The sequence below is a fragment of the Scyliorhinus torazame genome, chromosome 16, assembly GCF_047496885.1.
Source record: "Scyliorhinus torazame isolate Kashiwa2021f chromosome 16, sScyTor2.1, whole genome shotgun sequence".
NCBI lineage: Eukaryota > Metazoa > Chordata > Chondrichthyes > Carcharhiniformes > Scyliorhinidae > Scyliorhinus > Scyliorhinus torazame.
This window is the reverse complement of record NC_092722.1, coordinates 80,205,680-80,228,731: the sequence shown is the minus strand read 5'-3', so window position 1 is coordinate 80,228,731 and position 23,052 is coordinate 80,205,680. Positions and strand designations below refer to the sequence as shown.

The 23,052-nt window shown below is 53.5% G+C and overlaps 1 protein-coding gene across 2 annotated transcripts; it reads left to right on the top strand.

The window, feature by feature from the left end:
* The first annotated feature begins 104 nt into the window (after positions 1-104).
* LOC140392901 (uncharacterized) lies at positions 105-22,911 on the top strand. Of its 2 annotated transcripts, none has more exons than XM_072478669.1 (8): positions 105-413; positions 1,192-1,305; positions 3,087-3,200; positions 15,238-15,303; positions 15,432-15,464; positions 17,565-17,652; positions 17,874-17,947; positions 18,636-22,911. In XM_072478669.1, exons 1-8 carry the CDS (start codon positions 320-322, stop codon positions 18,728-18,730), a joined length of 678 nt encoding a protein of 225 aa, XP_072334770.1. In that variant the 5' UTR covers positions 105-319; the 3' UTR covers positions 18,731-22,911. The 2 variants fall into 2 exon arrangements, with proteins under 2 accessions (XP_072334770.1, XP_072334772.1); XM_072478671.1 differs by lacking the exon at positions 105-413 and adding an exon at positions 895-1,046.
* The last annotated feature ends 141 nt before the right edge of the window (positions 22,912-23,052 follow it).

Below are 23,052 nucleotides of genomic sequence, written 5' to 3'. Positions count from 1 at the left end.
CCTGAACCCTCGATTAGATTCCAGTCTGTAACTCACTCCTGGGTATCTGTTATTCTATATATAAACCACCCTGAACCCCTCGATTAGATTCCAGTCTGTAACTCACTCCCGGGTATCTGTTATTCTATATATTAACCACCCTGAACCACTCGATTAGATTCCAATCTGTAGTTTACTTCTGGGTATCTGTTAATCTATATATCAACCACCTCCAACCCCTCGATTAGATTCCAGTCTTCAACTCACTCACCGACACCACACTGACTGCATTTTTTGAGAGAATTGCTGAAACCCACAATGATTTGCCACTTCCCAGAGTATGGACAACTGTCTGGAGTTTATGAAGAAATGTTACGGTTTCAAGAAGCTAGCATGCTGGATCAAGGGGCTGAATGGCCTCTCTGAGGACACAGGTAATTTGCAGATGGTCAGTACTGAGGGAGAGCCGCACTGTCGGAGGGTTAGTACTGTGGGAGTGCTGCACTGTCAGAAGTTCAGTACTGAGGGAGTGCCGCACTGTCGGAGGGTCAGTACTGAGGGAGTGCCGCACTGTCGGAGGGTCAGTACTGAGGGAGTGCCGCACTGTCAGAGGGTCAGTACTGAGGGAGCACTGCACTGTCGGAGGGTCAGTACTGAGGGAGTGCCGCACTGTCAGAGGGTCAGTACTGAGGGAGCGTCGCACTGTCAGAGGGTCAGTACTGAGGAGTGCTGCACTGTTGGAGGGTCAGTACTGAGGGAGCGTCGCACTGTCGGAGGGTCAGTACTGAGGGAGTGCTGCACTGTCAGAGGGTCAGTACTGAGGGAGTGCTGCACTGTCGGAGGGTCAGTACTGAGGAGTGCTGCACTGTCAGAGGGTCAGTACTGAGGGAGAGCTGCACTGTCAGAGGGGCAGTACTGAGGGAGTGCTGCACTGTCAGAGGGTCAGTACTGAGGGAGAGCTGCACTGTTGGAGGGTCAGTACTGAGGAGTGCTGCACTGTCGGAGGGCCAGTACTGAGTGAGCTCTGCCACTATCTCGGAGAATAATGGGAGGAGAACATTTTCTGAGTTAAGTCTGAAATCACTAATGGAGCTGTGCCTAACTACATACCAAAGGCATGTAGTAATTAATGTTTGTTCAGACTCAGTACTCTAACCCATTTGACTGCCGCCAATGTCTCTCCCTCACTCTCGCTTTTTGGTTTTTTTCCAGGCAGCAGATTAACTGGACACAGACACAGCCACATTCCTCCCTTTGCGTGGAGATCACGATTGAGGGCCGATCCCAAGGCAGTGACACAGCGACAGTGGCACAGGCATCAAGACGGTAAGGTGGGAGGATGAGCGGGAGTGTGATGGAGAGACAAAGGGACAGAGAGAGAGTGAGACAGGGAGAGAATGAGTCAGAGAGAGAGAGTGTGACAGAGATAGACAGACAGAGAGACTGAGAAAGAGTCAGACTAACAGAGAGAGAGAGAGACACACACACAGACTGAGAAAGAGAGAGAGACAGACAGACAGAGAGATAGAGAAATACAGTAACTGAGGAGACAGAGAAAGAGAGACAGAAGAAGAAAGGGAGGGAGGGTGAGAAAAACAGGGAGAGAGAGGCAGAGAGATGAAGAGAAGCAGAGGGAGGGAGGCAGTGCGAGAGGAAGGGAGGCAGAGCAAGAAAGAAAGAGAGGTGGGCAGGGCGAGGGAGGGAGAGAGGGTACGGAGGCAGAGATGATGCAGATGGAGAGGGCCCGCAGAGGGGGAGAGGGCCCGCAGAGGGGGAGAGGGCCCGCAGAGGGGGAGAGGGCCCGCAGAGGGGGAGAGGGCCCGCAGAGGGGGAGAGGGCCCGCAGAGAGGGGGAGAGGGCCCGCAGAGGGGGAGAGGGCCCGCAGAGGGGGAGAGGGCCCGCAGAGGGGGAGAGGGCCCGCAGAGGGGGAGAGACGGACAGAGAGAGGGCGGAACAGGGGAGACTCAAAGAGAGAGCTAGAGGGGTGCAGAAAGAGACGGAGAGGCTGAAGGAGAGAAGTGGAGAGAGACAGAAAAACAGTAAATAGGATGAAGGGGGAGAGAGTGAGTGGGAGAGAGCTACTGACAGAGAGATAAAACAGATAGAGGCAGAGAGGAATTGGAGAGAGTGAGCGAAAGATAGACGTACAGAATGAGAGGCAGAAAAATACTGAATAAGAGAGACGGACAAATTAACAGATAATGAGAAAGGCACTGAGAGAATGGACGAGAGTCAGAGAGACAATGAGAGAGAGAGAATGTGATGGACACAGAGAGGAAGGGAGGCAGAGGAAGAGCATGGAAAACAAAGAGACTGACACAGAATGAGAGGAGGGAGAGAGTGAGGGAAGGAGAGAGAGTGAGTGAGAAGGAAGGAGAGAGGGAGAGAGAGAGAGAAGGAAGAAGAGAGTGAAGGAGAGGGAGGGAAAATGAAAAGCCTGAAAGTGTGACACAGAATGGGTAATACAGTGGGAGCGAGTGAGATAGACAAAAGAGACGGAGAGAGACAGGTAGAGAGAGAGACAGATGGAGAAAGAATGGGAGAGACAGAAAGAGAGAGAAACACATGGAGAGACAAGACGGAGAAAGAGGGACAGAGAGAAAAAAACAGTGGGAAAGAGAGGGAGATTAAGAGAGAGTCAGAGAGATGGTTGGACAGAGAGTAAGAGAGACAAAGACAGAGTGAGAGAGGCAGAGAGAGAGAGACAAAGAAAGACAGGGATATTAAATTCTTGTGATCTCTGGTGCGCTGCATGAAAGGGTGGCAGAAGAAGATTCAACCGCAGCTTCCAAAGCTGAAAATTGGATAAATTCTTCACGGGGCACAAACTTGGAGAGGCAGGTGGGTCAGGATGAGGAGTGGGATAAACAGGCTAGTTCGTCAGCGTGCCGCCGCCAGCAGGATAGGCAGCAGGACTTTCCGTCAGCGGAATGTTTGTAGTTGAATTGAGCCAGTACATCGGCAGGGAGCCAACATTGGAGGGCAAGGTGGCGTTTGACGGTCCTCTCAACGGGGCAGACGGCTAACGGTTGCATACCTAACAAGAATGATTGTCAGTCTCTGGGTTCAGAACGCTTTAACTCTGTTGCCTATCTCTCTCATTCCAGATTCGCTCCATCTGGCCTTCATCAGCACAGCTCCCGGATCCGGCAGGAACCTCCCAGTGTCACATGAAAACATGTTTGCCGGTACTTTCTGTGTGGCCGTGGTGAGCCTCTCTGGTGAGTGTGCAGGTGCTGCACAGCCATGGACCCTCCCTTCTGGAATTAAGCCAGGGTGCCCAGAGAGGGTGAAGAGTTCCCCAGCGGGGACACGGTGGGTGTCGGCACGGAGTGGGGGGGGGGGGGGGGGGGCATCACAGGCCGCGTCTGGCAGATGTGGAGCACTGCGGCAGTCTGGGAGATGTGGAGCACTGCGGCAGTCTGGGAGATGGACACCAATGAAACGCAGGAGAAGGAGAAAGAGAGGGAGACAGAGGGATGCAGAGCAAGACAAAAAGCGAGACAGAGATAGATAGAGCGAGACAGAGATAGATAGAGCGAGACAGAGAGAGATAGAGAGCGAGACAGAGAGAGATAGAGAGCGAGACAGAGAGAGATAGAGAGCGAGACAGAGAGAGATAGAGAGCGAGACAGAGAGAGATAGAGAGCGAGACAGAGAGAGATAGAGAGCGAGACAGAGAGAGATAGAGAGCGAGACAGAGAGAGATAGAGAGCGAGACAGAGAGAGATAGAGAGCGAGGCAGAGATAGAGAGCGAGGCAGAGATAGAGAGCGAGGCAGAGATAGAGAGCGAGGCAGAGATAGAGAGCGAGGCAGAGATAGAGAGCGAGGCAGAGATAGAGAGCGAGGCAGAGATAGAGAGCGAGGCAGAGATAGAGAGCGAGGCAGAGATAGAGAGCGAGGCAGAGATAGAGAGCGAGGCAGAGATAGAGAGCGAGGCAGAGATAGAGAGCGAGGCAGAGATAGAGAGCGAGGCAGAGATAGAGAGCGAGGCAGAGATAGAGAGCGAGGCAGAGATAGAGAGCGAGGCAGAGATAGAGAGCGAGGCAGAGATAGAGAGCGAGGCAGAGATAGAGAGCGAGGCAGAGATAGAGAGCGAGGCAGAGATAGAGAGCGAGGCAGAGATAGAGAGCGAGGCAGAGATAGAGAGCGAGGCAGAGATAGAGAGCGAGGCAGAGATAGAGAGCGAGGCAGAGATAGAGAGCGAGGCAGAGAGAGAGAGCGAGGCAGAGAGAGAGAGCGAGGCAGAGAGAGAGAGCGAGGCAGAGAGAGAGAGCGAGGCAGAGAGAGAGAGCGAGGCAGAGAGAGAGAGAGCGAGGGCAGAGAGAGAGAGAGCGAGGCAGAGAGAGAGAGAGCGAGGCAGAGAGAGAGAGAGCGAGGCAGAGAGAGAGAGAGCGAGGCAGAGAGAGAGAGAGCGAGGCAGAGAGAGAGAGAGCGAGGCAGAGAGAGAGAGAGCGAGGCAGAGAGAGAGAGAGCGAGCAGAGAGAGAGAGAGCGAGGCAGAGAGAGAGAGAGCGAGGCAGAGAGAGAGAGAGCGAGGCAGAGAGAGAGAGAGCGAGGCAGAGAGAGAGAGAGCGAGGCAGAGAGAGAGAGAGCGAGGCAGAGAGAGAGAGAGCGAGGCAGAGAGAGAGAGAGCGAGGCAGAGAGAGAGAGAGCGAGGCAGAGAGAGAGAGAGCGAGGCAGAGAGAGAGAGAGCGAGGCAGAGAGAGAGAGAGCGAGGCAGAGAGAGAGAGAGAGAGAGCGAGGCAGAGAGAGAGAGAGAGAGAGCGAGGCAGAGAGAGAGAGAGAGAGAGCGAGGCAGAGAGAGAGAGAGAGAGCGAGGCAGAGAGAGAGAGAGAGCGAGGCAGAGAGAGAGAGAGAGCGAGGCAGAGAGAGAGAGAGAGCGAGGCAGAGAGAGAGAGAGAGCGAGGCAGAGAGAGAGAGAGAGCGAGGCAGAGAGAGAGAGAGAGCGAGGCAGAGAGAGAGAGAGAGCGAGGCAGAGAGAGAGAGAGAGCGAGGCAGAGAGAGAGAGAGAGCGAGGCAGAGAGAGAGAGAGAGCGAGGCAGAGAGAGAGAGAGAGCGAGGCAGAGAGAGAGAGAGAGCGAGGCAGAGAGAGAGAGAGAGCGAGGCAGAGAGAGAGAGAGAGCGAGGCAGAGAGAGAGAGAGAGCGAGGCAGAGAGAGAGAGAGAGCGAGGCAGAGAGAGAGAGAGAGCGAGGCAGAGAGAGAGAGAGAGCGAGGCAGAGAGAGAGAGAGAGCGAGGCAGAGAGAGAGAGAGAGCGAGGCAGAGAGAGAGAGAGAGCGAGGCAGAGAGAGAGAGAGAGCGAGGCAGAGAGAGAGAGAGAGCGAGGCAGAGAGAGAGAGAGAGCGAGGCAGAGAGAGAGAGAGAGCGAGGCAGAGAGAGAGAGAGAGCGAGGCAGAGAGAGAGAGAGAGCGAGGCAGAGAGAGAGAGAGAGCGAGGCAGAGAGAGAGAGAGAGCGAGGCAGAGAGAGAGAGAGAGCGAGGCAGAGAGAGAGAGAGAGCGAGGCAGAGAGAGAGAGAGAGCGAGGCAGAGAGAGAGAGAGAGCGAGGCAGAGAGAGAGAGAGAGCGAGGCAGAGAGAGAGAGAGAGCGAGGCAGAGAGAGAGAGAGAGCGAGGCAGAGAGAGAGAGAGAGCGAGGGCAGAGAGAGAGAGAGAGCGAGGCAGAGAGAGAGAGAGAGCGAGGCAGAGAGAGAGAGAGAGCGAGGCAGAGAGAGAGAGAGAGCGAGGCAGAGAGAGAGAGAGAGCGAGGCAGAGAGAGAGAGAGAGCGAGGCAGAGAGAGAGAGAGAGCGAGGCAGAGAGAGAGAGAGAGCGAGGCAGAGAGAGAGAGAGAGCGAGGCAGAGAGAGAGAGAGAGCGAGGCAGAGAGAGAGAGAGAGCGAGGCAGAGAGAGAGAGAGAGCGAGGCAGAGAGAGAGAGAGAGCGAGGCAGAGAGAGAGAGAGAGCGAGGCAGAGAGAGAGAGAGAGCGAGGCAGAGAGAGAGAGAGAGCGAGGCAGAGAGAGAGAGAGAGCGAGGCAGAGAGAGAGAGAGAGCGAGGCAGAGAGAGAGAGAGAGCGAGGCAGAGAGAGAGAGAGAGCGAGGCAGAGAGAGAGAGAGAGCGAGGCAGAGAGAGAGAGAGAGCGAGGCAGAGAGAGAGAGAGAGCGAGGCAGAGAGAGAGAGAGAGCGAGGCAGAGAGAGAGAGAGAGCGAGGCAGAGAGAGAGAGAGAGCGAGGCAGAGAGAGAGAGAGAGCGAGGCAGAGAGAGAGAGAGAGCGAGGCAGAGAGAGAGAGAGAGCGAGGCAGAGAGAGAGCGAGAGAGCGAGGCAGAGAGAGAGCGAGAGAGCGAGGCAGAGAGAGAGCGAGAGAGCGAGGCAGAGAGAGAGCGAGAGAGCGAGGCAGAGAGAGAGCGAGAGAGCGAGGCAGAGAGAGAGCGAGAGAGCGAGGCAGAGAGAGAGCGAGAGAGCGAGGCAGAGAGAGAGCGAGAGAGCGAGGCAGAGAGAGAGCGAGAGAGCGAGGCAGAGAGAGAGCGAGAGAGCGAGGCAGAGAGAGAGCGAGAGAGCGAGGCAGAGAGAGAGCGAGAGAGCGAGGCAGAGAGAGAGCGAGAGAGCGAGGCAGAGAGAGAGCGAGAGAGCGAGGCAGAGAGAGAGCGAGAGAGCGAGGCAGAGAGAGAGCGAGAGAGCGAGGCAGAGAGAGAGCGAGAGAGCGAGGCAGAGAGAGAGCGAGGCAGAGAGAGAGCGAGAGAGCGAGGCAGAGAGAGAGCGAGAGAGCGAGGCAGAGAGAGAGCGAGAGAGCGAGGCAGAGAGAGAGCGAGAGAGCGAGGCAGAGAGAGAGCGAGAGAGCGAGGCAGAGAGAGAGCGAGAGAGCGAGGCAGAGAGAGAGCGAGAGAGCGAGGCAGAGAGAGAGCGAGAGAGCGAGGCAGAGAGAGAGACAAATGGAGAATCAGAGAAAGGGGAGGGGGAAAAGAGACTGAGGGGGAAAAGAGACTGAGGGGGAAAAGAGACTGAGGGGGAAAAGAGACTGAGGGGGAAAAGAGACTGAGGGGGAAAAGAGACTGAGGGGGAAAAGAGACTGAGGGGGAAAAGAGACTGAGGGGGAAAAGAGACTGAAGGGGAGAGAGAGGCAGACAGAGAGGAGAGAGCGGTAGCGCAAGTGGATAGCACTGTGGCTTCACAGCGCCAGGGTCCCAGGTTCGAGTCCCTGCTGCGTCACTGTCTGGTGTCTGCACTTTCTCCCCGTGTCTGCGTGGGTTTCCTCCGGGTGCTCCGGTTTCCTCCCACAGTTCAAAGACGTGCAGGTTAGGTGAATTGGCCATGACAAATTGCCCTTAGTGACCAAAAAGGTTAGATGGGGTTATTGGGTTATGGGGATAGGGTGGAAGTGAGGGCTTAAGTGGGTCAGTGCAGACTCGATGTGCCGAATGGCCTCCTTCTGCACTGTATGTTCTATGTTCTAGAGACAGAAGAGGAGGGAGACAGAGGGAGAGGGAGATGGGGAAAGAAGCAGAGAGGAGGAATGAGACAGGAGAGAGAGGCATAGGTGGCAAAAGAGGTAGAGAGCAGCGGAGAGAGAGACAGAAGGGGAGAAAGGGAGAGAGACGGGAGAAAGGCAGAGGGGAAGAGAAGTAGAGAGAGCGAGAGACAGAAAGGGAGCGAGGGTGAGAGAGAGGAGAGAGATAGAAGGTGGGAGAGGCAGACGGGGAGAGAGAGGAGAGAGAAGCAGAGAGAAGCAGAGAGAGAAGGAGAGAGACAGATGGGCAGAGAGGGAGAACATACAGTGCAGAAGGAGGCCATTCGGCCCATCGAGTCTGCACTGACCCACTTAAGCCCTCACTTCCACCCTATCCCCATAACCCAATAACCCCATCTAACCTTTTTGGTCACTAAGGGCAATTTGTCATGGCCAATCCACCTAACCTGCACGTCTTTGGACTGTGGGAGGAAACCGGAACACCCGGAGGAAACCCACGCAGACACTGGGAGAACGTGCAGACTCTGCACAGACAGTGACCCAGCGGGGAATCGAACCTGGGACCCTGGCGCTGTGAAGCCACAGTGCTAGCCACTTGTGCTACCGTGCTGCCCACACGGGGGAGAGAGGAAGAGAGAGGCAGAGAGATGGGAAGAGAGGCAAAGGGGGAGAGAGAGAGACCGAGACCGAGGGGGAGAGTGACAGGGGAGAGAGACAGATACTCGGCTGATGGGTGAGCAGATATGGAGACTCCCTGAGAGCCAGTGCTGCGATGATGCGATCACAGTTTGGATTGTGGAGAAAACCACTTCCAGCTGGAGAAGTGTCAGCCAAATGAGGTCATTCACTCTCTTGCCAACAATTCCCCATGGCCCCAACCATACCTACTGCCAAAGGCACAGCGTCCAAACTCCACAATGGTCATCTATTCTCCAGTATTACAGAGAGCGAGAGGGAGAGAGTGACAGAGCGCTAGAGTGAGAGAGAGCGATAAAAGTGAGAAAGAGACAGAGAGAGTGAGACAGAGAGATCGACAGAGGAGAGTGATATACAGACAGACAGTGAGAGTCAAGAGCGAGAGGAGAGAATGAGAGACAGAGAAAAGTGACAGAGAGCTAGACCGAGCGATCGACAAAGGAGAGTGAGACACAGACAGACCGAGAGAGAGAGACAGGAGGGCGAGAAATAGATGAGAAAGCAAGGGAGAGAAAGGATGACGCTCCCTCAGTACAGACCCCCTGACAGTGCGGCGCTCCCTCAGTACAGACCTCCCTGACAGTGTAGCACTCCCTCAGTACTGACCCCCTGACAGTGCGGCGCTCCCTCAGTACAGACCTCCTGACAGTGTGGCACTCCCTCAGTACTGACCCCCTGACAGTGCAGCGCTCCCTCAGTACAGACCTCCTGACAGTGCGGCACTCCCTCAGTACTGACCCTCTTGACAGTGCGGCACTCCCTCAGTACTGACCCTCTGACAGTCCCTCAGTACTGACCCTCTGAATGTGCAGCACTCCCTCAGCACTGACCCTCTGACAGTGCGGCACTCCCTCAGTACTGACCCTCTGACAGTCCCTCAGTACTGACCCTCTGAATGTGCAGCACTCCCTCAGCACTGACCCTCTGACAGTGCAGCACTCCCTCAGTACTGACCCTCTGACAGTCCCTCAGTACTGACCCTCTGAATGTGCAGCACTCCCTCAGCACTGACCCTCTGACAGTGCGGCGATCGCTCAGTACTGACCCTCTGATAGTGCGGCACTCCCTCAGTACTGACCCTCTGATAGTGCGGCACTCCCTCAGTACTGACCCTCTGACAGTGCGGCAATCGCTCAGTACTGACCCTCTGATAGTGCGGCAGTCCCTCAGTGCTGACCCTCTGATAGTGCGGCAGTCCCTCAGTGCTTTTTGTAAAAAAATGTTTTTATTCAAAATTTTACAGAATTTTTACAAAATCACTACTAAACAAAAGGCAACAAAAAACAAAAAAAGAATTAACAAATTAACAAAACAAGGTGGGATAACTACCATTTACAAGAAAAATCTGAATTAACAAATTAACAAAACAAGGTGGGATAACTACCATTTACAAGAAAAATCTATCCACAACCCATACAGCCCCCCACCTCCCCCGTTTGCTGCTGCTGCTGACCTCCTCACTTAAAGTTCCGCGAGAAAGTCAAGGAACGGTTGCCACCTCCTGGAGAACCCCATCAAGGACCCTCTCAAGGCAAACTTTATCCTCTCCAAACTTAGAAACCCCGCCATGTCACTAACCCAAGCCTCTACATTTGGGGGTTTTGCGTCCCTCCACATTAACAAGATCCGTCTCCGGGCTACCAAGGAGGCAAAGGTAGCGGTAGCACCTCTTAAAGTCCTCCTCCATCTGACCCACAAGCCGCGTTAGGTTGAGCTTGTGCAGGGCATCCCAACTCCTAGCCACCCGTATGCCAAGTAGCGAAAGCTCCTCTCCACCATCTTGAGTGGGAGCTCTCCCAGTCTCTTTTTTCCTGGCCCCTCGCATGGAGCACAAAAGGCTTGCTTTTCCCGACATTCAACTTATATCCTGAGAAATCCCCGAAATCTTTTAGGATCTGCATGACCTCCCCCATCCCCTCCACCGAATCTGAAATATACAGGAGCAAGTCATCCGCGTACAGTGAACCACGATGCTCCCCCCCCCGAACCAGCCCCCTCCAGTTTCTACACCACCTCAGCGCCATGGCCAACGGCTCAATTGCCAGGGCAAACAGCAGGGGGGACAGGGGACACCCCTGCCTCGTTCCTCGATGCAGCCTAAAGTACTCTGACTGCAGCCGGTTCGTGGACACACTCGCTACGGGGGCCTGATACAGTAATTTGACCCACCCTATGAATTCCTCGCCAATAAATTCAGGGGCTGGTTTAGCACACTGGGCTAAATCGCTGGCTTTTAAAGCAGACCAAGGCAGGCCAGCAGCATGGTTCGATTCCCGTACCAGCCCCTCCGAACGGGCGCTGGAATGTGGCGACTAGGGGCTTTTCACAGTAACTTCATTTGAAGCCTACTTGTGACAAGCGATTTTCATTTCATTTCATTTCAAATCCAAATCTGCCTAACACTTCCCACAGGTACTCCCACTCCACCCGATCGAAGGCTTTTTCCGCATCCATTGCAGCCACCACTTCTGCATCCCCTCCTTCCGATGGCATCATGATCACGTTCAAGATCCTCCGCACATTCGTGTTCAGCTGCCTTGATAAACCCTGTCTGGTCCGCATTGATCACCCCCGGGACACAGTCCTCAATTCTAGTGGCCAGGATCTTGGCCAACAGCTTGGCGTCTCCATTAAGGAGCGATATCGGCCTGTAGGAGCCACATTGCAACGGGTCCTTATCTCGCTTAAGGATGAGCGAGATCAAGGCCTGCGACATCGTCGGGGGAAGGGTTCCCCGTTCCTTAGCCTCGTTGAAGGTTCTCAGCAACAGCGAGCTCAACAGCTCTGAGATCTTCCTATAGAACTCTCCGGGATATCCGTCCGGTCCCGGGGCCTTGCCCGACTGCATACCCTCCAAACCTTTAACCAATTCCTCCAACTCAATCGGGGCCCTCAACTAGCTCCTCCTCCACTTTCGGAAACCTCAGTGGGTCTAAGAATTGCTTCATCCCTTTCCTCCCCTCTGGGGGTTTTGACTCATACAATTTACCATAGAAATCCTTGAAGACCTCATTGATCCTTTCCGAGCTCAGGACCGTGTTACCCCCCCGTCCCTAATTCCCCCAATTTCCCTGGCCGCCTCTCTCTTCCGTAGTTGGTGCGCCAACATCCTACTTGCCTTCTCCCCATACACGTGCACCGCTCCTTGTAGCTTCCTCAACTGAGCCTCTGCCTTCCCTGTGGTAAGCAAGTCAAATTCTGCCTGCAGGCTCCGGCGCTCCTTCAGCAGCCCCTCCTCGGGGGACTCCGCATACCTCCTGTCCACCCGGAGTATCTCCCCCACCAACCTCTCCCTCTCCATCCTATCCCTCTTCTCTCTGTGGGACCTGATAGAAATGTAGCTCCCCAATGATAACTGCCTTCAGCACCTCCCAAACCATACTCACTGAAACCTCCCCATATCATTGGTCGCCACATAGTTTTAGATACTTCTCCTAATCCTCCCACAGACCTCCTCATCCGCCAATTGTCCTACGTCCAGTCTCCATAGAGGGCGTTGGCCTCTCTCCGCCCCCAGTCTCAACTCCACCCAGTGCGGGACATGGTCCGAGACCGCAATGGCTGAGTACTCTACCCCCTCCACTCTCGGGATTAGAGCCCTGCTCACCACGAAAAAATCGATCCGCGAGTCGACTTTGTGGACTTGGGAGAAGAAAGAAAACTCCTTCGCCCTTGGCCGAGCGAATCTCCACGGGCCCACTCTCCCCATCTGGTCCATGAACCCCCTCAGGACCTTGACCGCTGCCGGCCTCTTACCCGATCTAGACCTAGACCGGTCCAGTGCCGGGTCCAGGACCGTGTTAAAGTCCCGTCCCCCCCCCCCCTTTACCAGACTGCATGACTCCAGATCCGGGATTTTACTCAACATTCGCTTCATAAAATCCGCATCGTCCCAATTCGGGGCATACACGTTCACTAGCACCACCTGGGCCCCCTGCAGCTTGCCACTCACCATAATATATCTACCCCCTTTATCCGCCACAATACCCCCTCGCCTCACATGCCACCCGTTTGCTCACCATGATTGCGACCCCCCCGGTCTTCGCATCCAGCCCCGAGTGAAAGACGTGCCCCACCCACCCCTTCCTCAGCCTAGTTTGATCAGCGAGCTTCAGATGCGTTTCTTGTAGCATGGCTACGTCTGCCTTTAGCCACTTTAAGTGCGAGAACACATGGGCCCTCTTGACCGGCCCATTCAGGCGCCTCACGTTCCACGTAATCAGCCTGGTCGGAGGGTTAATTACCCCCCCCCCACCGACGACTAACCATCCCCTTTTTTAGGCCAGCCATGTGTCCGTGCCTCCCCCAGCGGAGGCTCCCTGTCCCGACTCCCCCTTTTATTCCGAAAGTTGCTTCCCCCACAGCCAGCAAAGCAACATCCCAGCCGCACCCCCCCGATCCCCCTCTCCCAAGTCAAGCATCCGCTTAACCCCTCCTCCCCCCCCCCCCCCCCATTGCACTTCCGTAAGTCAGCTGACTCATGCTGACCCCGGCCGCTCCCGCCTCTACCTCCAATCCCACTGTTGGCTCCCTCTATGGGCCTCCAACCTCCCCCCCCCCCCCCCCCCCCCCCCCCCCACTCCCAACCAAGTGAGGGAGAGAGAGCCCACCCCCCCCCCCTTATTCCCGTGTGTCAAGAGAAAGAAAAAAAAGCTCAAACAAACAAACAAACTTCGGGTGCTATCCCCAACGTTGAGCAACTGCCCCCCCACCCGGCAAACTGCTTCCGTTGTCCGGCCCGTCGCCACCGCCTGTGACGCAGCTCTAAACAAACAGCAAACAGACCCAGAACCTCGAGGGCCCAGCAAAGGGGGCAAACAAAAAGAAAACACGGGGGATAACCAACACAACACCGCACCCCCCAGCATCCATTAGTCAAGCCCAGCTTCTCGTTCTTAATAAAAGTCCACGCCTCATCCGGCGTATCGAAGTAATGGTGCCGGTCTTGGTACGTGACCCACAGCCTCGCCGGCTGCAGCAGCCCGAACTTCACCCCTTTGCTGTGGAGGACCGCCTTGGCCCGGTTGAATCCCGCACGCCGCTTGGCCAGCTCTGCACCCCAGTCCTGGTAGATACGGATCTCGCAGTTCTCCCACTTACTGCTTCGCTCCTTCTTTGCCCATCGCAGGACACACTCCTTGCCGGTGAAGCGGTGGAATCTTACCACCATAGCTCTCGATGGCTCGTTCACCTTAGGCTTCCTTGCCAGGACTCCGTGCGCCCCATCTAGCTCGAGGGGCCGCAGGAAGGCCCCAGCGCCCATCAGCGTACTCAGCATCGTGGCCACATACGCCCCAGCATCCGCCCCCCCCGCGCCTGCAGGGAGACCCAGAATCCGCAGATTCTGCCTCCTCGACCTAGTCTCAAGGTCGTCCAGCTTCTCCGGCCATCTCTTGTGCAGGGCCTCGTGCGCCTCCACTCTAACCGCCAGGCCCAAAATCTCATCCTCGTTATCAGAGGCCTTCTGCTGCACCTCCTTAATCGCCGTCCCCTGCATCTTCTGGGTATCCACCAGCCTTTCAATAGAAGCATTCATAGGGGCCAACATCTCCGCCTTCAAGTCAGCAAAGCAGCTTCTTAAAAACTCCTGCTGCTCCCGGGACCCCTGGGCCCAGGTTGCCTGATCCCCGCCGGCCGCCATCTTGCTTTTTCGGGCCCGTTCTCCTCTCTTCTCCAAAGCCATCCGACCTACCTAGACATAGCCACAACCGGAAGTCCACTCCCTCAGTACTGCCCCTCTGACAGTGTGGCACTCCCTCAGTACTGACCCCCTGACAATGCGACACTCTCTCAGTACTGACCCTCTGACAGGTACATGTTCAATGCGGTGCTCCCTCAGCACTGACCCTCTGATAGTGCGACACTCCCCTCAGTACTGACCCTCTGACAGCGCAGGGCTCCATTATTACTGACCCCCTGACAATGCGACACTCTCTCAGTACTGACCCTCTGACAGTGAGGTGCTCCCTCAGTGCTGACCCTCTGACAGTGCGGTGCTCCCTCAGTGCTGACCCTCTGATAGTGCGACACTCCCCTCAGTACTGACCCTCTGACAGTGCAGCACTCGCTCAGTACTGACCCTCTGACAGTGCGGCAATCCCTCAGTACTGACCCTCTGACAGTGCGGTGCTCCCTCAGTATTGACCCTCTGACAGTGCGGCACTCCCTCAGTACTGACCCTCTGACAGTGCGGCACTCACTCAGTGCTGACCTTCTGACAGTGCGGCACTCCCTCAGTACTGACCCTCTGACAGTGCGGTGCTCCCTCAGTATTGACCCTCTGACAGTGCGGCACTCCCTCAGTACTGACCCTCTGACAGTGCAGCACTCCCTCAGTGCTGACCTTCTGACAGTGCGGCACTCCCTCAGTACTGACCCTCTGACAGTGCGGTGCTCCCTCAGTATTGACCCTCTGACAGTGCGGCACTCCTTTATTGGGACCTATGAATGTCTCTGCAATTAATAAGCTCCAGACTGGGGCCTGAAGCCCTCGACCTCTGTCTTAAGCTATGAGGAGCGATTGAATAAACTCGGTTTGTTCTCACTGGAACGAAGGAGGTTGAGGGGAGACCTGATAGAGGTATACAAAATTATGAGGGGCATAGACAGAGTGGATAGTCAGAGGCTTTTCCCCAGGGTTGAGGGGTCAATTACTAGGGGGCATAGGTTTAAGGTGAGAGGGGCAAGGTTTAGAGTAGATGTACGAGGCAAGTTTTTTACGCAGAGGGTAGTGGGTGCCTGGAACTCGCTACCGGAGGAGGTAGTGGAAGCAGGGACGATAGGGACATTTAAGGGGCATCTTGACAAATATATGAATAGGATGGGAATAGAAGGATACGGACCCAGGAAGTGTAGAAGATTGTAGTTTAGTCGGGCAGTATGGTCGGCACGGGCTTGGAGGGCCGAAGGGCCTGTTCCTGTGCTGTACATTTCTTTGTTCTTTGTTCTTTGGAGACACGGGTGAATTTGATGGTGCCACTGGTGGTGGGAGGGCACAATTGCACCGTGATTGTTTACATATGTTATCTGCACACTGGCTCCGCACTGCAGATTTACTGCTTACTTTACGAGAGGCTGCTTGCTCTTTGTCAGTCTAATTCTCTCGTTTTCTTTCTTTCAGGCTTGCTACTTTTGGTTGCTGATGCTCAGGAGCCTGACATTGGTTACGTCACTCCCCCAGACTCAGGTAACACATTTTGCTCTGTGCTTGCCTCTCGCCCCCTCCAGGAGGCTCTAGGCAGTGCTCTCTCTGTCTGTTGCTTTTCGTAAGTAACCGGATAGTGATTCCCTTTTGCTTTTTCTCCTCTTGGACAGATTATTCGGAGTATGTGGACCCGACCCCACCAGGTATGTCTCTCAAAATTCCTGTCCCACAGGTGCACACTCACCCACACACTCTTGCGCGCTCTTACTCGCGCACTCACTCTCGCGCGCTCACTCTCGCGCACACTCTCGCACACACACATGCAGACATTCTGTCACTCACACTCTAGTGCACACACTCATACTCACTCGCACACACTCTGCCACTCATACACACACTTACACAGCTTCTCACACACAGTCACTCACATACACACATACACACTCACTCACAATCACTCACTCGCACAGAATCACAGACAGACAGGTACATGTTCAATTCACTCACTCATTAACACCTTTTCACTCTCTTTCACTCCCCAGCTCTCTCTCAAAAACACCCAGTCAGACAAAAATATTCACTCACACCGTCACACATACCCCTATCTGTGTGACCTCAAGGGCAGTATGGTGGCGCAGTGGTTAGCACTCTGCCTCACGGCGCCGAGGTCCCAGGTTCGATTCCGGCTCTGGGTCACTGTCTCTGTGGAGTTTGCACATTCTCCTCGTGTCTGCGTGGGTTTCCGCCCCCACAACACACAGATGTGCAGGCTAGGCGGATTGGTCACGCTAAATTGCCCCTTAATTGAAAAAAGAATTAATTGGGTACTCTAAAATTTAAAAAGAAAATCTCTGTGACCTCATTCAGCCCTACAACCCTCCCTATATCTGTAACCTCCTCCAGCACCTACAGCCATCTCAATTTCTGTAACCATCTAGAAAGAGTTAGAGAGGCGATGTTGGGGTTAAATGACCCGGAAGAGTGGGGAGAATGTGGAACCCACTCCTATACAGAGTGGCAAAATGTGGAACCTGCTCCCACAGGGAGTGGAAAGAATGTGGAACTCACTTAAACAAGGAGTTGGGGGGGGAATATGGAACTCGCTCCCAGAGGGAATGGGGAGAATGTGGAACTCGCTCCCATAGGGAGTGGTGGATAATGAGAGAGATAGTGAGTGCGGGAGAATGATAGAGAGGGCGAGTGCGCGCGAGCGGGCGGGAGAGAGAGAGAGAGAGCGGGCGGGAGAGAGAGAGAGAGAGAGAGAGAGAGCGGGCGGGAGAGAGAGAGAGAGAGAGAGAGAGAGTGTGGAAATGTTGACAAGTATGGTACCAGGTATGAGGGACTGGATTCTCCGATTTGGAGATTATGTCCGCACACTGGCATGAAAACGATGGCACCGATTCCCCGTTTTGCTGGGGGCTAGCTAACGGCAGCGTAGAGCACGCAGGTCCGTGGCCACGCTGTGCAACATGGCGGCAGCCGCTCGCGGATCCGGCCCCCAAAATAGTCCCCCCTCCCCTCGGCAGGCTCACACGCCCTGGACTGCCCCACCACAATGCCCCCAGCCCCGAATATGTCCATTCCTGCCCACGGATCGGCCCTCCCCCTACTGTGGTGGCGCCGGACTCGGTCCGCAGTCGCCACGCTGAGTCCCCGACGTGTGAGACCGCACGTGTCCCACGCCGTTGGGAACTCGGCCGGTCGGGGACGTAGCATCTTGTACTCTCCAAGTACGGCGCTTTTCACGGGGTGGAGCATTGCGAAAGCGGCACCGCCCCTGATTTCGCCGTCATCGGAGATTTTGGCGTCCGGGTTCGCAGAATCCAGCAAGAGGAATTGAGTGACGTGGGGAGATCGAGGCAAATCATGGGTCCGTTATCAGGGGTCTGTTCTCCTTGGGGAAGAGCGAAGGCTGAGAGGAGGTTTGATTGAGGAGTTCCAAATCACGAGGAGGGTCTGGGGCAGAGTCAACGGGCAGAATCTGAGGATGGGGGAGCAGGGAGAACAGTAGTGGGGGACACATTTTCGACGGGATCGTTGAAAGAAGCAAGAGGGGAGCCAAGGAGAATCCTTTTCACATGGAGAGTGGTCAGGGTGCGGAGAGAACTGTGCCGAGAACAAGGCGGGGGAGTGGGGGTGCCGGTCGATCGAGAAATGGTTATCGGAAAAGGAGGAGTGTGCCAGGGGGTTGGGAGGAAAGTGGGGGTGGGGAGTGGCTCATTCGGAGAGCCAGTGACACGGTGAGGGAAAGGCCTCCTCGCGCGTAGTCGGGTTCCCCGTGACTCTCCCCCTCTCTGTTACAGCGTGCCGAGAGGAGCAGTATCTATGTACCCGCCTCTACTCGGTCCATCAGCCCCTCAAACAGTGCATCCACAAGCTGTGCTTCTACAGGTAACTGAACTCAATTCAGCTACGGGGGGGGCGGTGTGCACGGAGTGGATGGGGGACGGGCGTCGAGGGGTGGGCGCGACCTACTGGTCATTGCTATTTCTCCATGTCTTCCGAGCATCCGGTGAGCCGGGGGAGAGAGGAAGGAGAGGAGGGAACGGGAGCAGTTTCATGTCTAATCTCTCACTTACTGTTTCCGCATCTCTCCCTCCCCACCCTATCAGCCTGCGAAGAATGTTCGTAGTCAACAAGGAGATTTGTCTGAGGACCATCTGCCTGGAGGAGGAGAAGATTAAAGGTGAGATCGCCCATTCCCTCGGTTGTAACGCCCCTTACTGTACCTGGTCTGGGAGTGTTTGATGGGGAGAGTGTAGAAGGACCTTTACTCTGTATTTAACGCTGTGCTGTACCTGTCCTGGGAGTGTTTGATGGGGACAGTGTAGAGGGAGCTTTACTCTGTATCGAACGCCGTGCTGTACCTGTCCTGGGAGTGTTTGATGGGGACAGTGTAGAGGGAGCTTTACTCTGTATCTAACCCCGTGCTGTACCTGTCCTGGGAGTGTTTGATGGGGACAGTGTAGAGGGAGCTCTACTCTGTATCTAACCCTGTGCTGTGTCTGTCCTGAGAGTGTTTGATGGGGTCAGTGTAGAGGGAGCTTTACTCTGTATCTAACCCCATGCTGTACCTGTCCTGGGAGTGTTTGATGGGGACAGTGTAGAGGGAGCTTTACTCTGTATCTAACGCCATGCTGTACCTGTCCTGGGAGTGTTTGATGGGGACAGTGTGGAGGAAGCTTTACTCTGTATCTAACCCCGTGCTGTACCTGTCCTGGGAGTGTTTGATGGGGACAGTGTAGAGGGAGCTTTACTATGTATCTAACCCCGAGCTGTACCTGTCCTGGGAGTGTTTGATGGGGACAGTGTAGAGAGAGATTTATTCTGTACCTAAAAGCTTGTCTTTGCTCTCCCTCTTTCTGTCTCCACAGCTGATCTACGTCGGACACAGTACGGTTGGCCCCGACGTTATCGCGGGAACAATGGGGGCAAGCATCGCATCCGATGCAACAATGTCCTGCCTTGAGTTGGGGTGGATGGGTGGGTGGGGCATGTGTGTTGTAATGGGTGAGGGTCAGGAAATACTAAATTGCTCGATTGTTTCACCCCAGCCCCCTCCCCAACTCTGCATACCCAATTCCCCTTGCGCCTCAGGGTCGGTGACAAGAGCAGGTTTTTGTACACTCCAAATTTGGGAACGTTCGGTGGGAGGTAGTGGCAGCAGAAGGAGGGACCATGATCCTCGAGGACCTATCCCCAGCATCCTCTCCCCTTGCCTGCTCCGCGACGTCCTCCCAGATTTGCCATATTTGAACCCTTCCTCAATCTCAGAAAATGGGTGTCTCTCTCTCCCTCCCTGTAGATTCAGGGACTTAAAATTGATGTTTTTCTCCCTGCCTGTATAATTAGGCCTTAAAATTGTCCTTTATCCCTCTGCCGGTACAATTGTGCCTTAACATTGGCCTTTATCGCCCTGCCTGCAGATTCAGGGCTTTAAAATATATTTTTTAAATCTTCCTGTCTGTATAATTAGGCCTTAAAATTGGTTTTAACTCCATGCCTGATTGGGCCTTAAAATTGACATCTATCTCCCTGCCTGTATAATAAATTTTAAATCCAATTTTTTTTTTCCCCAATTAAGGGCCAATTTAGCATGGCCAATCCACCTAACCTGCACATTTTTGGGTTGTGGGGGTGAAACCCACACAGACATGGGGAGAATGTGCAGATTTCACACGGACAGTGTCCCAGGGCCGGGATTCGAACCCGGTCCTCAACGCTGCAGTCCCAGTGCTATCCACTGTGCCATATGCCGCCTGTATAATTAGGCCTCAAAATCGGCCTTTATCTCCCTGCCTGTATAATTAGGCTTTAAAATTGGCTTTTATCTCGCTGTCTGTATAATTAGGCCTTAAAAGCGGCATTTGTCTCCCTGTCTGTACAATTAGACCTTAAAATCAGCCTTTATCTCCCCAACTGTATCATTAGGCCTTAAAATCGGCCTTTATCTCGCTGTCTATATAATTAGGCCTTAAAATTGGCCATTATCTCCCTGCCTGTACAATCGGGCCTTAATCTCCCTGTCTCATTGGGCTGCAAATTTGCCTTGATCTCCTTCTGTAGATTCAGGGCCTTAAAATCGGCCTTTATCTCCCTGCCTGTATAATTAGGCCTTAAAATCGGCCTTTATCTTCCTGTCGGCATAATTAGGCCTCAAAATTGGCTATCATCTCCCTATCTGTATATTAGGCCTTAAAAGCAGCCTTTATCTCCCTGTCCGTATAATTAGGCCTTAAAATTGGCCTTTTTCTCACTGTCTCATTGGGCCTTAAAATTGGTTTTCATCTGTATAATTAGGCCTTAAAATCAGCCTTCATCTCCCTATCTGTATAATTAGACCTTAAAATTGGCCATTATCTCCCTGCATGTACAATTGGGCCTTAAAATTGATCTTTAATTCCCCACCTTTAAAATTAGTCCTTAATCTCCGTCTGTATAATTGGGCCTTAAAATCGGCCTTTATCTCCCTGTCTCATTGGGCCTTAAAATTTGTCTTGATCTCCTTGTCTGTAGATTCAGGGCCTTAAAATCGACCTTTATCTCTCTGCCTGTATAATTAGGCCTTAAAATCGGCCTTTATCTTCCTATCGGTATAATTAGGCCTCAAAATCGGCCTTTATCTCCTTGTCTGTATAATTAGGCCTTAAAATTGGCCTTTTACTCGCTTGCTCATTGGGCCTTAAAATTGGCTATCATCACCCTATCTGTATAATTAGGCCTTAAAATCAACCTTTAGCTCCCTGTCTATATAATTAGGCCTTAAAATTGGCCATTATCTCCCTGCATGTACAATTGGGCCTTAAAATTGATCTTTAATTCTCCACCTTTATAATTAGGCCTTAATCTCTCTGTCTGTATAATTGGGCCTTAAAATCAGCCTTTATCTCCCTGTCTCATTGGGCCTTAAAATTTGCCTTGATCATCCTGTCTATAGATTCAGGGCCTTAAAATCAGCCTTTATCACCCTGCCTGTATCATTAGGCCTTAAAATCGGCCTTTATTTCCCTGTCTGTATAATTATGCCATAAAATCAGCCTTTATCTCCTTGTCTGTATAATCAGGCCTTAATCTCCCTGTCTGTATAATTATGCCTTAAAATTGGCCTTTAACTCCCTGTCTCATTGGGCCTTAAAATTGTCTATCATCTCCCTATCTGTATATTAGGCCTTAAAAGCAGCCTTTATCTCCCTATCTGTATAATTAGGCCTTAAAATCGGCCTTTATCTCGCTGTCTGTATTTCATCGAATTTACAGTGCTGAAGGAGGCCATTCAGCCCACCAAGTCTGCACTGGCACAGGGCAGCACGGTGGCACAGTGGTTAGCATTGCTGCCTCACGGTACCGAGGTCCCAGGTTTGATCCCGGCTCTGGGTCACTGTCCGTGTGAAGTTTGCACATTCTCCCTGTGTTTGCGTGTGTTTCGCCCCCACAACCAAAAGATGTGCAGGGTAGGTGGATTGGCCACGCTAAATTGGCCCTTATTTGGAAAAAATGAATTGTGTACTCTAAAAAAATTTTTTTTTTAAAGTCTGCATCGGCCCTTTGGAAAGAGACCCCTACCCAAGCCCACGCCTTCACCCTATCCCCATAACCCCAGTAACTCCACTTAATCTTTTTGGACACTAAGGGCAATTTAGCATGGCCAAAACACCTAACCTGCACATCTTTGGGCTGTGGGAGGAAACCGGAGCATCCGGAGGAAACCCACGCAGACAGTGACCCAAGCCGGGAATCGAACCTGGGACCCTGGAGTGGTGAAGCAACTGTGCTAACCACTATGCTACCGTGCTGCCCTATAATCAGGCCTTTATCTCCCTGTCTGTATAATTATGCCATAAAATCAGCCTTTATCTCCCTGTTTGTATAATCAGCCCTTAATCTCCCTGTCTGTATAATTAGGCCTTAAAATCGGCTTTATCTCCCTGTCTGTATCATTGGGCCTTAAAATCAGCTTCATCTCCTTGCCTGTATAATTAGGCCTTAAAATCAGCTTTAACTCTCTGCCTGTAGTTAGGCCTAAATTGGCCTTTATCTCCCTGCATGTATAATTAGGCCCTAAATTGGCCTTTATCTCCCTGCTTGTATAATTAGGCCATAAAATTAGTTTTATCTCCTGGTTTGTAGAATTGGGGCCTTATTGTTGATATTTGGCTGCCTGCCTGTAGATTCAGGGCCTTAAAATTGGCGTCAATCTCCCTGCCTCAAAAATGAGGACCTGAAATTTGTACTCCAGCTCTTTTGCTTTCTAAGTTTTTGGGGCCTCGTGATGGGGTCGAACAGCATTTAGTCAGCTCGGTAGTCTATCCTGGGGGGGGGGTGCAGGGTGAGGTGGGAGGAGTCATCATGATGATGGCAGCGGGTAGTCTCGACAGGAGAGGGAACTTTCAGGCATTGGTTGCCACCTGGCCTGTGGTGGGTGGGGGGGGGAGGGGCAGGCTGAAGAAGCGAATCAGAGACACTTGACAGGAAGAGGGCGTGGCACGATGTATATGCGGCAGGAAGTGGGTATGACCGGATGTTCGTGCAACGGGAAACGGATGTGACAGGAAGTGGGTGACAGGATGTTGGCAAGGCAGGGCGTGGGTGTGACAGGAAATGGGTGTAATAGGAAGTGAGTGTGACAGAATTTATGTACAAAAAGTGGGTGTGACAGGAAATGTATGTTGCAGGAAGTGGGTGCAATAGGTCGTTCGCAGAGCAGGAAGTGGGTATGACAGGATGCACACATGACAGGAAATGGATGTGATGGGTCCTGTAGACCCTACAGCCAACCCCCCCCCAAAAATCCGCATGATCAGCCCCCCACCTCGGCTTGAAAAATAACCAATCAAAGCCTGGGCGGATTGACGTCACGACAGACGGAAGAGGCAATAGATTAGAATTCTCTCCCTCCCCGTGCACTCCCACCTCGGAGAGATGGGGGAAGAGGTGGTTCTGCCCCCCCCCCTCCCGTTTCCTCTCCCCCACCCACCCCAGTCTCCAAGCTCGCGCTTGCTCGAGTCGCCATGTAACCACGTTGTAGATTGCTGTGTATCCAACACACCCATCCTCCATTCCCCACTAACTCTCCACTCCCCCTCATTGCTCGGCGAGGGAGGGGCGTTAGGATGCTTGTTGCTGAATTAAAATAAAAGTCTTGACTTCAAACCGTCTCCTTTACTCCTTTTTCGCTCCAGTGGCCATCCACCTGTTTCCTCTTCTCTCTCTGTGATTGGCGGCTTGGTTGACAGGTCAGGGGAGTTTGGGGGGTCAAATATCAACCTTTTCCCGCTTCCTCGGGTGGGGGGG

Coding starts and splice junctions, on each gene's coding strand:
- LOC140392901 (XM_072478669.1), top strand. CDS start 320: ATGGACAACTGTCTGGAGTTTATGAAGAAATGTTACGGTTTCAAGAAG. Junction 414..1,191: donor TGGCCTCTCTGAGGACACAG/GTAATTTGCAGA, acceptor GTTTTTTTCCAG/GCAGCAGATTAACTGGACAC. Junction 15,465..17,564: donor TGTGGACCCGACCCCACCAG/GTATGTCTCTCA, acceptor TCTCTGTTACAG/CGTGCCGAGAGGAGCAGTAT.